Below are 16,684 nucleotides of genomic sequence, written 5' to 3'. Positions count from 1 at the left end.
GCGGCGCGTGTCCTGCCGCCACCATCAGTCCTTACTCCGGTGGCGCATGTCCTGCGGCCACCACCAGTTCCTACGCCGGTGGCGAACATCCTGCGGCCACCAACAGTCTCTGCTTCGGCCACGCGCATCCTGCGGCCACTACCAGTTTCTTACACCAGCAGCGCACATCCTGCGGCCACCAGCAGTCTCTGTTCTGGCGGCACGTGTCCTGCCGCCACCACCAGTCCTTACTCTGGTGGTACATGTCCTGTGGCCACCAGCAGTCTCTGTTCTGGTGGCGCGCAGTTCCTACGCCGGTAGCGCACATCCTGCGGCCAACAACAGTCCCTACTCTAGTGCCGCACGTCCTGTGGGCACCAGCAGTCCCTGCACCGGTGGCGCACGTCCTGCGACCACCACTAGTACCTTTCTTTTTTCTTTGGTATTAAATTTGATTCAGTCCACCCCGCACTCCTGCCTTGCTTGACCTTTTTCCAAACACCAGTTCTAACAAACCTTGCTTTAATCAACCCGTTTGAAAACACGGTGTAGTTGCAGTTAATGCTTCCCAGTCTAAAATCACGTGTTATGCTTAACAACGCTTCAACATGACTTTTTGGAAACGCTCTATGTATTTTCCCCCTTCTTCCTCCGCTTGGTCTCAGTATTACGCCGTGTTTCCGCATTTCTAGTTAAGACCAGCTTGGACAGGAAATCGGCAAACATGAACTCATGTGACGTTCTCGTGAGGGAAACTTTACAGAACTGAAATAGAACTGTGACAGGTGTTACGTAACAATAGTCATATTTTCCATGTTTGTTTTTTTTTCAGAGAGCTATTTAAACTCTCGTGCTTTTTTTGTTGAAGAAGTAGCTACAGTAGATTTCCGCAACAGGGGGAAAAACTCTATCATGTGTTATTGCCCTATTACTTTATTAGCACGATGTGAAGGTTTTAGAGGAAAGTAGTGGGTGGTCATACCAAGACACAGGAGTGCTTCCAGTCCTCGTGGAAAGCTCGCAAAGCTTCTCTTCTTGGTTGAACATCGTTGGCTGCACAGTGAGAGATGCGCTCGCGGTCACGATTGGTCGAGACCTGAGTGAAGACGCACAATGAATAACCAAAGAGTCGGGTTTTCTTTTACATGGCCATATGCTTTCAACACACCTATACAGCACAGATTTGTCAGCCCCAAAAGCACCGACAAGAAGGTCTGCAAGAGAGGAAATTTGAGAATTAGCGTGAGTTATCAAAGCGGGTAATTGTGATGAATATTTCTCTGAGATTGGAATGCGGTACCTTACCCGGGTAGCCATTCAGATCCAGATCCGTGTTGCCTCGTAGCGCAAAACCAAAGTTGGCAGGGAACGCGCTGGAAGCCCACTGGCCGGAGAGAGTCTGAGTGGGCGTGTCCTTCAATCCCTTCGGGTAACCGTTGTAAATAAGAACCAGTCCTTGCTGGTCTTCTCCTCCGTAAGGACAGCCGATGGCCACGTCTGATTGTAAACACAAACAGCATAATATGAAGCAGCTTGTGCATTTTGGTTGTTTGATACAAAATGATCATGCTCCGCAGAACTGCAATTTGCAGAGCAGCTTCCAGTAAGGAGTTGAATCAAAGTCATGTGTTTGAACTTATGCTACAAAAAAAAATAACCGTTTTGATCATTTGCTGTCACTGGAACAAGCTGTATAATAGTCTCAAACCAGCATCCAAATTATTGCATGAGTCATAAGCAAAGTCCTGAATCATAATCCAGTGGCAACGACACCATCAGATTGCAGCGTCTAGCTAACATTTTAATACAGAGTCGAGATTCAAATGTAACATGAACAGCAATTACAGTTTGTACTCATTCTTTTGTGACTTTTTCCTGCAAGCACTCCGTTTAGGGCAGAGGTGTCCAAACTACGGCCCGGGGGGCCATTTGCGGCCCGCCGTCCATTTTTCAGTGGCCCGCGACATGTGCTAAAAATGGCATTTGACTCAGTTCAAATAAATTAACAAAAACAAAAATGTTTGGAGATGGTCAAAGTAAGAAAGGGAGGGTCTCGAAAAACAGGTGCCATAAAGGTTATTTTAGTTCAAACTAATGAAAAATAAAATAAAATTCAAAAAACAATATTGTTGCCGAAATAAAATTAAAACGAAAATGCTTTTTAAAAAACGAACACTAACTGAAACTACATTTTATGTTTACAAAACTAACTAAAACTAACTATAATTATAGCAAACGTGTCCTTTGTTTTAGTCTTTGGTAATTAATTTAATGCATGAGCCTTTGGGGATGATTTTAAATGGGATTTTTAGTAGATTTATTTTGATATCAACCGGAATAATGACGTTTGAAAGTATGTCACACAGAAGTGACGTCATCTTGCAGCAGCCAATAGAAAAGCAACTTCAGATGACGTCGCTCCCATGGTGTTTTTTTTTTTAATATTGCGCATTACACATAAAAAAAAAAAAAAACTAATACTAATACTGAAACTAACAAACTAAACGAAAACTAAATGCAAATAAATTGGTTTATATACTGTCGCATTTTTCTAAATATGCAAAAGCACAAATAAATTATTTGTACAATTTTTAGGACTAAACACAATTTCTCTTCATAACATTATGTGGCCCTTGCGTCCTGATTTTCTGTATGTGGCCCTCAAATGAAAAAGTTTGGACACCCCTGGTTTAGGGGCACATGCAACGACCTCGGGCAGGGGTGAGCAAACTTGGTCCTCTAAGGCCGCAGTCCTGCAAGTTTTGCACGTCGGAGCAGGGAAACATTCAAAACCTGCAGGACTCCGGCTCTCGAGGACCGAGTTTACCCATAACTGGTCTCGGGGGTTGACTTATGACAATATTTTCATTGTATACGGGGCGGTTTGGACCAAGTGAGGCGAATGTCTGTAAATTGTGGTTACAAACAAAGCACTGTAGTTTTCCTGGTTGCTGCCTGAGGTATTTGTGCAGCTGACTTTAACAACTCAGTCCAAGAGCCAGCAGAGCAGAGCAATTAACCGCAGAGAATCAATCTATCAGCCACAATGACATCACTGACTACAACAGTCGGCTCAGTACACGACACTTCACACTGAGAATGACACTTTTGGTCCAATCATTTTACACTCATACCATTAAATCCATCCTGGTTGAGGTCACCCAAAGGCGCCAGCGAAGTGCCAAAGCGGCCGAACGGCTGCCGGCCGAGGAGATGCAGGCCGGGCTCGAGCTGCAAAGGTTCCTTCTGGAGGTACACGTAAACTTTCCCGAGCTCCTCCGGGCGCCCATTGGACCCTCGACGCATGAACATCGGCGCTCCCACTACTAAGTCATCTAGTCTGGGGAAGGAAGTCACAGCCAACACATACAAAGTACATTCGCTGTAGAAAATTGTCATTTAAGTTGGACCGTCTTTAACTCATTTGCTCCCAAAGACGTATTTATACGTTTTTGTTTGTTTTGCTTTGTTTTCTTATGCTAGAGCAAACAGAAGAGCTTTGCTGCAGCCTCTGAACTGAAGAGAACGCTTGAATCCAAGGTAGTTATTACAAAAACGGCCAGCAGGTGGCAGCAGAGTATAAGAGATCAACCTGGGCCATGTTGCAAAAAACTCTTTTCCACACTGTTTTCAAACAGATTTGTGAATAATGGTTAAACTTAGCTATATTCCAATGCTAATTGCTGCAAAACGGAAACATAAAAATACACTTTTTTTCCGAATGAAAGAAGAGATGCTCAACCTTCTTTTGGTAGGTTCCATGTTTTTATAACAAATAGAACACAATATTCTGTGGGCCTTGCAAAATCGGTCAAAATGCAGTAAAACAGCTGGGAGTGAATGAGTTAATATAAAATTTGGAGGAACGGGATGAATGACAAGATTTTCTACAAGACGATAAAATGACTCAGCTTAGCGTGGGAAATTCCGACATACTTGACCTCGGTTATAATGACAAAAGTCTTAACTTTTATTTCCTAATCCCATCTTAAATTTCTCTCATTTCCCCTCCCCCCCCACCCCCACACTTCCCATCTTTCCGTCATGTGCGCAGTCACTCCACGTACTCACCCGTCATTGTTGATGTCGGTGGCTGCCACCGCATAGCCAAAGTAGGACCCCATCTGGAACGCATTAAAAACAAGACTCACTTAGTCTCTAATTACATCACTCTGCATAGATCGCTTTATTTTCCTTCCATGTTCTCTCTTTTGTACCCTCCAACCTAAAAAACCCGAGAGGCTTCCCTTTAAATCTCTCAATCCTCGCAATCGCACCGGGGGTGCCCACTTCTCCGTTTTCAAGCAGCTCAACCGTCGAGCTTCTGTAAAGATGAGAAAAGGTGGCTGGCGCCCTCAGACTCATTTTAACCCTGCTCTTCTGTTTCGGTTTCATACTACACGTGATAAATAAAGGTGACATTACATGCCGATGTGATTTGTAGCATTTCGACACGCAAATCAGATTAGAGGCCCGAGTGAAAGGCAAGCCTTAACCCCAGATATTGCCTTACTGTCGCAGCCATGCCGAGCAACTCATATGGTATAAATAAAATAGGCAAAGGTCAAAGTTCAAATCTTCCGAGACTTCATAGGTGAAATATGACCACCATTTCCTGGAAAGACTTGTCACAAATGTCGGAATTTGTCCTCAAACTTTGGAACCTGGGACGTTTTAATTTGGTTTTGTTTGTAATTGTGGCACGTTTATTGTCACTTATTCAAAAATCAGCGTGCCCTCTTCCTACAAAGTCAGCTAGGACAGGTTCCAGCAACACCTTATACAACATAAGTAGTTGAAAATGGAAAGATGGAGGGAATATTGACCAAAAAATGGTGCATTTCCGATTCGAAGACAAAAAAATGTGTATTAAGACCCTCATTAATAATACTAATTAACCTCCATTCTCTGGTGCAGCAATGTGAGAAAAATCACCACTTGACCTCGATTAACCCCAAACCCCTCAAATTACTTCTTTCAACAGTGTTAAAGAAAGCACCTATTACTGTAGATTCCCCTTATAAACAGTAGAAAGTTGCGCCGTGACTTAAAACCAAACATTTAATCAGTACGCAACACCGAAGCAGTTCAAATTCCACAGCTATTATTTCAAAGCTGGTCATAACAACGGACACAATCTGCGGTTTCGTCCGCCGACAGGGGCTCCTGCTTGGGGTATTTTTGCAGCTGACTTTTAACAGTTCAGCTCAAGAGCCAACAAGAGCAAAGAATTCACCCCACAGAGAGTCCATCATCTCCCAACGGCACATCATTCATTACGACAGTTTACTCAGCACCGTTCATGCTGAGTCCGACACTTCGTGACACCCGCTGGTGACCTCCCACACGCAGAAAATACACACACGCGCTTTTAGCTTGGTCACAATGGTTTAACTTTTACACTTAGCAAAATAGTAACTGCAATGGAAATGTGAATGTAGCTGTAATGTCAAGGAACACAATTATTAACACTTTATTTTTCTTTCTATCTATCTATCTATCTATCTATCAATAGCTAGCAAGCTAGCTAGCTAGCTATCTACCTACGTACCTACCTAGATAGCTGGCTAGCTCTCTTGCTACCTACCTACATCCCTCGCTAGCTAGCTCGCTAGCTAGGTTTAATTAGCTCACTTGCTACTTACCTACATCCCTCGCTAGCTAGCTCGCTAGCTAGGTATGTATAGGTAGGTTAGCAAGAGAGCTAGCTCGCTAGCTAGCAAGCTACTTTCCTGTATTTATTTATTTCTATCCTTTAGGTCATTGACCTGTTGCATCACCCATCTTCTGCGACGCTTCAATTAGCAAACAGACGGTCTTAAGTTCGGAGGAACCTCCAATGTCCTCACATTTCTTAGACTCCATGTTAGCTGCCTCCTGACTTCAATTAGTTCTTCTCTCTTGGGGAAGTCGTTAACCAAGGGTTCACATACTTCTTCCAGATGTGTGTCCAATAAAAACACATTTTAATTGTTTGTGTGGTGTAAGGTTGAGCAGACTGTCTTTGTCGATTGTTGTGATTTTTAGATGAATGTCAGATCCTATTTGAGGATAAATTATATGCAGAAATCTTGTTTTTTTTTTTATTCATTTGTGCCAACCCCCTAAACTATTGACAAATGTGTGACATATGAAAGACATCCAGTATGGAAGCTTGCTCAAGTTTTGCCAAAATTGTACGTACTTGCTCTCCTGTCACGTTGAGCAGTGAATTCAGATCCCTTGCGTTGAATATGGACACCTATGAGACAGTTATTGATTACAAATCATTACTCATGAAGCCTAAATTATTAATGATGTGGTTGTTCATGAATAAATCAATTTAATTAATCAATGTATTTGTACTCCTTACTAAACCATACAGCATGAGTCCTTTCGGAACTCCCGCGATGAAATCTAAAACAGAGAGAGCGAGTGGCAAAAGGTTAGAACTGATAACGAAAGACTGAAACAATGTTTACACTTTTATGATGTCTTTTTTTTTTTTTTTTTTCCCCCCCACCGTGTATTTCAAAACGGCAGGAGACATACTCAGTCATGTGTGTGGAGACTAAGTGGTTTTAGAGCAGAGGGGGGTCAACAAACCCGACACCCATGTGTGTTTTGAGACGCTACAACTGTCAACATAACCCTCACCTTCCTCATCATCCCCACTGAACTCTCCACCAGCCACGGAATAACCTGTTGGGAGATGAGTCGCATTTGAATAAATATAAATATATGTATATATATATATGTATATATATATATATATATATATATATATATATATAAAATTCTATTTATTATTAATTATTATACCAAAAAATATATAAAATACAAATAAATATCATATATAATAAAAATAACAAATATATATATATATATATATATATATATATATATATATATATATATATATATATATATATATATATATATATATATATATATAACGTATACAACAATAAATACTAGAAATCATAAATAAATTAGAAAGATTAAAATAATGATGATAAAAAATACAAAATAATAAAAATAAATATAATAATAATAATAATAATAATAATAATAATAATGCATTATTACATATTACATATATTACAATATTTTAGACACATTTCTAGACACTCAAAGACACCGTACAATTTAAAAATGATTTAATTAAAAACACTGTTTAAAAAAAAGGAATAACTACAATATATATTTATAATATACAAAAATATAGTATATACATACATATATATTATTAATATTATACAAATATATACATATTATTTATATAGTGTTTGGACTAGCACCGAAATTACATGTCGTATATATCGTACGAACAATTTGGTTATACAGTTAATACAATAATAAAATAATAAAATTCCTTACCCAAGTAACTATCGTCGTAGCTCCCCTGCACCTGTCCCGTTTGAATCTGCCCGGCAACCGACAGTAAAAAATATGAAGGGTAGTAGGCCTTAACAATCTCATCTGGCGTGGCTGATATCAGCTGACCTATAAAAAAAAAAAAAATGTCAGGCTAAAATGTGTTACCTGTCATTTAAATGACGAATGAGTTGCTTGACTATTATCAATCGATAACAGTTTATGATCTGTTTCAGCAGACTCTCTTTGAAAGATATCCACATTCACGTGAGCTCACCTTGCCAGTAAAAGCTGCCTGGTCCACCAAGAACAACTCTTCCATCCTGAAAGACACGAGCAGGAATTTGTGTGGAAAAAAAACGGTTCCTTCAAAAGTTATAATAAACTCTTATTTCACACGGTTTAATCTCTCCACTGACTATTTCTGTAAAAACGCAACAATGGCTTTGGGATGAATCACAAATATTGCTTTTACCTTGGTGAAGTCGGCACTAAATCCTCCTTGACAATAGCCCTGTCCTGCAGGCCCATGTCGTTCTGCAGTGAAACACATGAAAAGATAGAAAACTGTTTTTCGTCGGTGTTATTTAGAATTAAAAGTGGTCAAGGGGACCGTAATTAAAATTTAAAACAATGCACGTCTGTGGTTTGGTCTTGGTTTAGTAAGATAAATTGGTAGTGGTCAAGTTTCAAATTGAAAAAAAAAAAAAAAAAAATTGAATTGTGCGGGTTTGGGCTAAATTCTGAAGTAACAGTACAAGTAAGAAAACAGAAATCAAAGCAAAAGGATGCGATTGTCATTTTGGTTCGTTTTTTTTTTCCATGTTGTCCTGTCTACTTTTATTTTGTAGTAATCGCTTCCTCTTGTTTCAGAAGCTTTACTTCCTGCCTGTGACCCGTCCCCTGTGTATAAAATAGGCTTGTCTGTTCTTGTAAGCCTTACCATGTTTCATGTCAGAGTATGCGTGTTTTGTTTATTTGGTTACCACAATTTAGTTTTTGCTCCAGCTATCGCTGTGAATTTTTCTTGCTACTCTTTCCTAGTTTCTACCAGTTTTGCAGAGTTCCTAAGTCGTTACTTTTCTTACATTTTTTTTTCTCCAACTTTGCTGTGAATTTTTGTTGATACTTTAATTACTGCCTTTGACAAGTATACCTGTCAATTGTATTTTTTAGAGCAGTGCTCAATGGGAGCGAATCTGATTATGCTCCAATGTAAATATCAAACTTGGAAACAACGTTACAGATGCCCAACCAGCGGTAGATGACATCATTGCCCCATTTTATATGAAATAAACACAGTTTCAGAGTCCATGGGAGAAATGGCTAATGCCAAAAATGGCTAATGCCAAAAATATTTTGGCAAACCTACATTTTTCTACTGTCAATTGTAAAAGAACAGGACGGGGCAAAAAGTCGGGAGTCTATTCTGTCATTTGGTAGATTCGGTTCATATATAATTATTGAATGTAATATCACGTGAGTATTGAAAATTTTTAAATTTTCTAAAATGGCTGGCAGTGAATGAGTTAAGATCTATACTCAGTAAATGTGTCAGATTTATTTTTTTTTTTTAAACGTGTGGATCATACATTTGGGTCCTTGTTTGCATCATTATCAAGAGATTTTAGGTATTAGAAAACACATTTATCACTAAACTGCAATTTACTGACAATTTAAATAGACACTGTAGTACCTCACCTGTCCGACAGGGAGCATACTCCACAAACGATTTGAGGCTGTCCACGGAGAGGTAACAAGTTCCCGTCATATCCGCGAAGGGCGCGTCATGCTCGGTTCTCCAGTAATACCTGGGGGCACAAGCCTGGAAGGCGCGCACACACATTTACACACACATTACAAAAATAACAGTTTTGTTTTCATTCATACAAGGCAGCCTGTTGATCAGTTATGATTCGGGGGGGACAATTCGTACCAGAATGTTGTTGCCTTGGGAACGCACGGTCGCTCCAAACCACTGATGGGACTTGAACTCAACTTGGGTGTTCACATCATTGATATAGAAATACTGATCACCTATTGAAAAAAAAAAAAAAAAAAAAAATCACTTCGACAAGCAATTAAGACAGGAGGGGAAAATCAGTGGTCGAGCCAACAATAACAGTTTTGCATCCGCTAATATGATTGGCAATATATGTATCCATCTATTTTCTGAGTTGCAGACTTTCCCAGTTGACTTTGGGCTAGAGGCAGGTTGCACTGCTTGCCGGCCAATTACAGGTGATAGTTATGTAGTAACGTTAACTCTTACCCTGCCGTCGACGTTAATTATCGTTAACGGAAATCCCGACGAGTACCGCCATCAACGTTAATTGACGTCAACTACATTTTTTTTTCCTTTTTAATTTTTTTTTATTTTTTATTTTTCCAAAATGGGCAGCACAACAGCTATGGCAGCTCTGGTTTCTTGAATGAGCTGAAAAATTATTTAAAAAAAATAAATAAATAAAAAATAAAAATAAAAATAAATAAAAAAACCACTAACTATGGCCAGCAGATGGAAGCATTGTATCTCTTTTGATTCCATTGGTCCAAGCCATTGAAGTGACATGAAAATATGGCGGATCTTAGGAAATAGAACGTTTTCAAGGAATGATCAAAGCATTTGTCACATTAAATCGAATTCATAGCGTGTCACAAAACAAAAAATATTAGTGTCAAAGTCACTGTTGTGCAGCGAATTAATATTTTCACAAAAAACTTGCTTTATAATTTTTTCCACTATAGCTTGGTGTCACTTAGGTTACCTGTTTTCAAATGGCGATTACTAAAAAATGGAATATGATAGAATCATACACTTTTTTTCTAATGAGAGAATGGAATGCAATATTTCATATTCATCATAACATATCCACCATGTTTACGTAGTCATAACACACAATATTCTGTTTGCCTTGAAAGATGAGTGAAAATGCTCAAAATCGGCTTTTTGGATAATGTTGGGCAGTAAAAGAGTCCGTTACGATTACAATGGTGTTTTGGCGGGGGGTTTTTTGTTTTTGTTTTTTTGTTTTGTTTTTTATTGTGTACTGTCTCACAGTGTCACATAAACATACGTAGAATGTTATATGAGTGTGTGCAAGGGAGACCCTGTGATCCTCAAATGTTGGCCCTTTATCGCTTCCTGCCATTCCGATGGCGGTGATTATCTTTTTAGGGGAGGGGGAAGCACAGATCCTCGAGGGTCCTCGCCCTAGTGGTGACTCTCTAGCCTAATTTGAGCGCAACACTCGGCCCCGAGTCCAATTAGAAATCACAGTTCTGTGATATAAACAAACATAATCCATTGCCGTTATCAAAACACAGCGGAGACATCAAAGATCTGGTTTCAATGCAAACAGAGAACTACCGGATTAGGGGTCTTTAAAATGGCAGGGAGCCATACTTCTTGACCCGCCCCCCCCACTCCCCCCCGGGGTCAAGTACAGGGGCAGCTAACTCACGATTCCCCCATCACTCAAATGATGGCATGGATGGTTACACACAGCTGAGTTTACCGTACAGGTGCGACCGACGTCCATTCGCTAGCCCACATGCTGTGTGGTCAGAATTGACAAAACATTCTACCTCGCTTGTCAAAGTCGATCACGCTGCAGTTCGTTTGGCTCCGGTGGCACAGGAAGACGGCCCCTCCTTCCGTAATTCCGGGCTGGCTGGTGTTGGCTTTTGGAGCGCCAATCAAAATGCTCGCGCTGGACGGCGGAAAGGGAGAAGAACAAAAAAAATAAAAAATCATCTTGTGGCAAAGAAAAGTCATCTCACATAAGGAAGAGTCATTTCTATTATTTTGCCATTAAGGATGTGGCAGGCGATCAGTCGTGATTTTTCCGTGGATTTTCTATAACCAGACGATCGGAAAAAAACATTAACTTACTGCGTATTAAACAGATTTTTGAATAAGTAATATTAGTGCTGATTTTTTCCTATTGTGGCCAATACTTCTGTAATTACTGTGCTAATTGCAAAACATCAAGGTACGGCAAAAAAAAAAATGCATTCATATGCGACTATACATATGCATACATGATTCCAGTGTTACAAATCAGCAAAGATGTCAATGCTTTCATGACTAAATGTCTTCAAGTCAGGCTGAGAGTGAATAGCACAACTTAAAAAAATAAATAAATAAATAACGGTGGCTGATGACATTAACAGAGATCGGACTGGATCTGCACTCACACCATCTTCCCAGAGGAGCAGCAATGCGAATGCAGTTATTTGAAGAAGTCTTTTAACTCTTTTACTGCCACACGTAATCCAAAAAAAAAACAACTTTGATATGACAAAGGCTTTGATCATTCACAAAAAGAGATACAATGCTGCCATCTGCTGCCCATAGTTACTGAGTGTTTTTGATTCCACAACCCATTGACCAGGCAGCGCTGCAATTAGACGTTGCGCTGAGACGCCATTTAACTTTTTTTGGCGCCATACATCGTGATTTTACGAATCATTATTGGACGTTTTTGGCGGTCAAAGAGTTGAGCTCGATAAGCTTCAAGGCTGTCATGACTGGGTCATGCAAGAAGGGTTATAGGGATTTATGTATGGGTCATGCAAGGGTTATGTTTGGGTCATGACCGTGTGGTCAAGTGTCTGTTTCGAACTGATGTTAACCAGCATCTAGTTTCAACTGGTAAGACGCTATGTGATGTCAGGAATCTTTCATCTCTTTATCTGGTCAACACCCAATCAGATCATTCCGTGTCTCGCCCCAGCCAATCAGATCGATTCGCTGTCTATATAAGCCTGACTGAGAAGTGTGTGGTTTTGTCGGATTATTGCCGCTGTTCCTCTGTGCAACTCCACCGCCCAAGTTAGCTTTATTGTACATGAATTGGATGATGGTTCAGACTTTTGTGCCTGGAAAGAGATTAAGGCCATATTTTGAAATCAACCCAACTTTAGCTTAAAAAAAATAAAAATAAAAATGATATTACACTTTAACCAAACAGTTCACCTCAACAATGACAGTATTACGTCCAATACGTCCAATGAAAATGCTGAAATTCAAGCTGTCATTACTTTGCCCAATCTAGTCTAATCTTGCCTCCTTTTATTGCTACTTCAACATGTTAATATATTTCACAAAAAATACCGAATGCCACGTAAAACACCAGCTGGATTTGTACACAAAGATGGTATAGTGTTCAGCAGAAAACTAGCTTGAACAATTAAGCGATTGTCAGAAAGCATGACTCCAGCAGAAACGAGCTCTTTAACCTCTTTAGCGGAATGAAAACATTCTCCGGCTGGAACGCAGCCTCTTCCTGTTGCCTTGTTTACCTACCGCGCTGCAAGAATGGTTTGATTCACGCTGCTCTGTCACGAGCTAAATCATTCCGTGTCAGCAGCAGCAGGAGCACAAATGCTTTTAATTCGGCGTTTTCAAAACCGTCAGCCCACACTCTGCGCTTGCAATCGCTTCATGCGAGTCAACTGGCAGAGTTCACAGGAAAATGTATAAATATAACAAAGTAGAACAACTTCGCTTTCGAGCTATGAACCCTCAAGGAATTACGCTATGTGGAAAAGATAACAGGTAATAGCACCGAAATGACGTTTTCAGTTGACGGCCACATACGGAAAGTCAGAATGATGCAAGGGCCACGTAATGCTATGAACAGAAATTGTTTAGTCCTAAAAAAAAAAAAAAAAAAAAAAAAAATTATTTGTGCTTTTGCATATTTAGAAAAATGCTACAGTATATAAACCAATTTATTTGTAATATGGCAGTAGGGTTTTATTAGTTTTAGTTCTTTAATAAATGCTTAGTTTTAGTTTTAGTTTTTTTTACGTGTATAACTTGTGCGCAATATTTTAAAAAACACCATGGGAACGACGTCATCTGAAGGTGCTTTTCTATTGGTTGCTGCTAGATGACGTCACTTCTATGTGACATACTTTCAAATGTCATTATTCTGGTTTAGATCAAAATAAATCTACAAAAAAAATTACATTTAAAGTCATCCGTAAAGTCTCATGCATTAAATTGATGACTAAAACGAGGGAAGTTTCCGCTGTAATTATAGTTAGATTTAGTTAGTTTTGTAAACATAAAATGTAATTCCAGTTAGTTTTCGTTTTTTTAAAAAGTATTTTCGTTTTTATTTTATTTCCTTAAGGAAATAGTTTTTTGAAATTTAGTTTTAGTTATTCGTTAGTTTTTTGTTAACTAAAATAACCTTTAATAGCACTTGTATTAAAATTAAATGTAGTATAAAGATTTTAACTTCGTCAAATGCCATTTTTAGCATATGCCGCGGGCCACTGAAAAATGGACAATGGGCCGCAAATGGCCCCCATGGGCCGTAGTTTGGACACCTCTGGTCTAAACGTATCCAGTGTCACAATGAAGCTGAATGCTTACAAAACTGCTGTGATCGTTCAAAAAATAAAAAATTAAAAATCACAGAAACTAAAGATTCCTATCATCAGTTGTGTATTAAGGGCCTCCAGAAGCCATAACATAATTTCGTTAGCCCCAAACAGCATCTGAGGCTGTTTGCATAATTGTCTGTTAACTCATTCACTGCCAATGACGACTATAGACGTCAAAAATCCAAGCAAACAGCCAGGGCAAATATTGACAAGAAATTTGAATTTAGTTTTAGTTATTAATTGTTTTCATTCATAGTTATTAATCATTGTTGCTATGAATAACAACGATGACAACAATTTCATTGCTAAGTGCTACCATCGTGCGTAGAACGGATTCCTGTTACCCTACAACACGGGCGTTGACGTTCTTGTGATCGGTCTCGGTCTTACTGAGGCCTCCAAAAGCCAATTTTAGTCGACTAAAATTGCTCTTTATTTTTGTTGACTAAAATTGGATTCAAACTAAAATACAATCAGGTGACTGAGTTATGACTAAGGCTTTAATTAAATTTAGTCAGAAGACTAGAACTAAAACTAAATTATTATTTTTTAATTACAATTTCAATTTTAAATTTTCTCTTTCATTATTTATTTATTTTTTTTCAAAATTAACACTGGCTGTTTGCTTGCATTTTTGACGTCTATATTTGTCGTTGGCAGTGAATGAGTTAAGCGGGTTTAGCAGCCTATACTGGTTTCACTGCAGGTTTCTAAAAGTACGACGTTATTCACGGACAGATGTGCACGTCTGTTTCCAATCACTCCTGGACTGGAATCTGGAATCGGGGCGCGCGTGTCGGTGCGCGCGCACGAAGGCAGGGGGCGCACGTGAGAGACAGACGTTTCCTATCAATTTTTACCATCCAGTTGTGCTTAAGTGTGTAAGTGGAAAATATAGGAAAATATTTCAATTTGTCACATGTCATGAATGAACAATAGTGACGGTTGAATTAGATTATACCATAAGAAGAAACAATCATAAATGCTGATAAAACACGGAGAAATATTGAGACTTAACCTGGATGAGTTCCCGCTGAAGAACTCCACCGAATATCCAAAGTAACTCCCCCGTGGTCCGGCGAAAACGACTCGGTTCTCCGCGTCCAGATTAAAAGCGCGGCAACATTGGGCCAGAACCAAAACCACCACATGTACTACTTGCAGCACGGCGGACGGACGTTTTGCCGTGCGTGACCACCGCGTAAATGGAGGTGCAGAAAAGATGAACATCTCTCCTTTTGGCGCGTCGCTTCTTTCATTGAGTGTAGCTGGAGCGCAAAACTCATCGTCCGGTCTGTTCTCTGCGCAGGACGGTTCGGGTCTGACCATCAAGTAAACGCCGCGAGGGGTTCTTGCAACTTCTATCAACAGTGCAATGATCCAGAGTGAAGTGAATATGGTTGAAATGAAATGGGGAGCACAAGTCGAAGAGGGGAAGGGCTCGATTGCAGCCATCATTTTGGGGGTGGAGCTACATTTCAATGACGTCAGATTGTGGCCTGCACAAAGCAGGTTCAAACCATATTTTAAACTAAATTGTAAATTTTACCAAAGGTGTGAATGTGAGTGTTAATGGTTATTACTGTGAGTTCAATAATAATAATAATAATAATAATAATAATAATAAGAAGAAGAAGAAGAAGAAGAAGAAGAAGAAGAAGAATGATAGATCATCTCAATGCAGTAATATATTGCAGATATGATCATTTAAAACTTTAAGGACTCTTATTGGATTAGCTAATAGGGATGTATCGATAACAGAAATATCGTGATATCGCGATATTAAAACTGGCACAATAGTTCGTCGTCGTCGTCATGCCACGATATTAAAAGCAGAACATCTGTTTAAAAAGTCAAATTGATTTCCATTTGTGCAGTTGTAGCACCCCCTGGTGGCTAGTTTTTTGTGCAGTTTAATTTTCATAAAGCATGTTTTGGCCCTTCCATGTTTAAAATCCACGCTAATGGTCAGATGAGGGGGCACGTGACATGATTGTGAACCGAGTCAAGAGATAGTAATCTACATAAACACAATATCGTGTGTTTTTTTTGTTAGTATGAGCTCATTTTGTTTTTGCAATATAATTTTTTTTTAGCGCCAACCTCCCCACAATATTGTGATAATTATTGTATCGTGACCTTCATATCGTGATAATATCATATTGTGATGTTTGGATATCTTTACATCTCTATTAGCTAACAGAGACATACTGTCTCCAAGTGCCCATTTCTCAGACGTGCGACCCCCTTAGCCAACTTTATATCATCCGCCCGTGCAGGTCTGCTTGCATTTCCTTATAAATGTACTGTAATGTAATTGCACGCCTCAAACTGCGACAGAAATCAAGCAAGTCAAAGTTTTCTTCTGCCATGTCGAGGCTATGAGTGCATCCCCTGCATGAGGCCTTTAAAGGGAATGAGGGGCCGCTTTAATTGGTGGTGAATCAAGTCATCTGTGTTCATGCCGTATAAAAAATATATATATATATATATATACATATATATATATATATATATATATATATATATTAAGGGTGTCACGATTTCGATTTTTTATCGAAATCGATCGAAATTACGTCACGATTTCGAGCATCGAAATAGAAGAGAGGACACACGATTCGATTCGGAGTGTCGCGCTGGCACAGTCCTCCAATCAGAGTGTCGCGCTGGCGCATTCAAACTGAAGTACCATTATACGGGCACCAGCCGACACAAACACACACATACATACTAGGGGAGCGGAGCCGGCGGCGGGCCCGAGCCGCCAGCCGTAACAACGGGAAACACGACAAACATGACGGGACATTTACGCAGGCATCACAAAGATTTAGATTTATCAAATTCAACTAGAAGTGGGAAAACAACGGTCCAACCAACTATTTCATCCTCATTTACAGTGAAACTTCCACACACTTCAGCTCGCGCGAAACGCCAGATCCATAGGTCT

The 16,684-nt window shown here is 39.5% G+C and overlaps 1 protein-coding gene across 1 annotated transcript in view; it reads right to left on the bottom strand.

Moving 5' to 3' along the window:
• Positions 1–15,103, bottom strand: part of LOC144024122 (integrin alpha-5-like) — a 33,367-nt gene extending 18,264 nt beyond the window's left edge. Inside the window, exons 1-15 of the mRNA XM_077530215.1 lie at positions 14,756–15,103; positions 10,924–11,048; positions 9,272–9,372; positions 9,037–9,160; positions 7,811–7,872; positions 7,613–7,658; positions 7,339–7,464; positions 6,616–6,660; positions 6,332–6,375; positions 6,164–6,220; positions 4,051–4,103; positions 3,114–3,319; positions 1,285–1,476; positions 1,148–1,193; positions 962–1,075 (exon numbers count right to left, since the gene is read on the bottom strand). Coding sequence (XP_077386341.1) covers positions 962–1,075; positions 1,148–1,193; positions 1,285–1,476; positions 3,114–3,319; positions 4,051–4,103; positions 6,164–6,220; positions 6,332–6,375; positions 6,616–6,660; positions 7,339–7,464; positions 7,613–7,658; positions 7,811–7,872; positions 9,037–9,160; positions 9,272–9,372; positions 10,924–11,048; positions 14,756–15,066 — 1,652 coding nt within the window. The 5' untranslated portion in view covers positions 15,067–15,103. The remainder of the gene's footprint in view (positions 1–961; positions 1,076–1,147; positions 1,194–1,284; positions 1,477–3,113; positions 3,320–4,050; positions 4,104–6,163; positions 6,221–6,331; positions 6,376–6,615; positions 6,661–7,338; positions 7,465–7,612; positions 7,659–7,810; positions 7,873–9,036; positions 9,161–9,271; positions 9,373–10,923; positions 11,049–14,755) is intronic.
• Between the last annotated feature and the right edge of the window lie 1,581 nt (positions 15,104–16,684).

The sequence above is a fragment of the Festucalex cinctus genome, chromosome 8 (genome assembly GCF_051991245.1).
Source record: "Festucalex cinctus isolate MCC-2025b chromosome 8, RoL_Fcin_1.0, whole genome shotgun sequence".
Lineage (NCBI taxonomy): Eukaryota > Metazoa > Chordata > Actinopteri > Syngnathiformes > Syngnathidae > Festucalex > Festucalex cinctus.
This window is presented reverse-complemented; position numbering and strand designations above follow the sequence as displayed.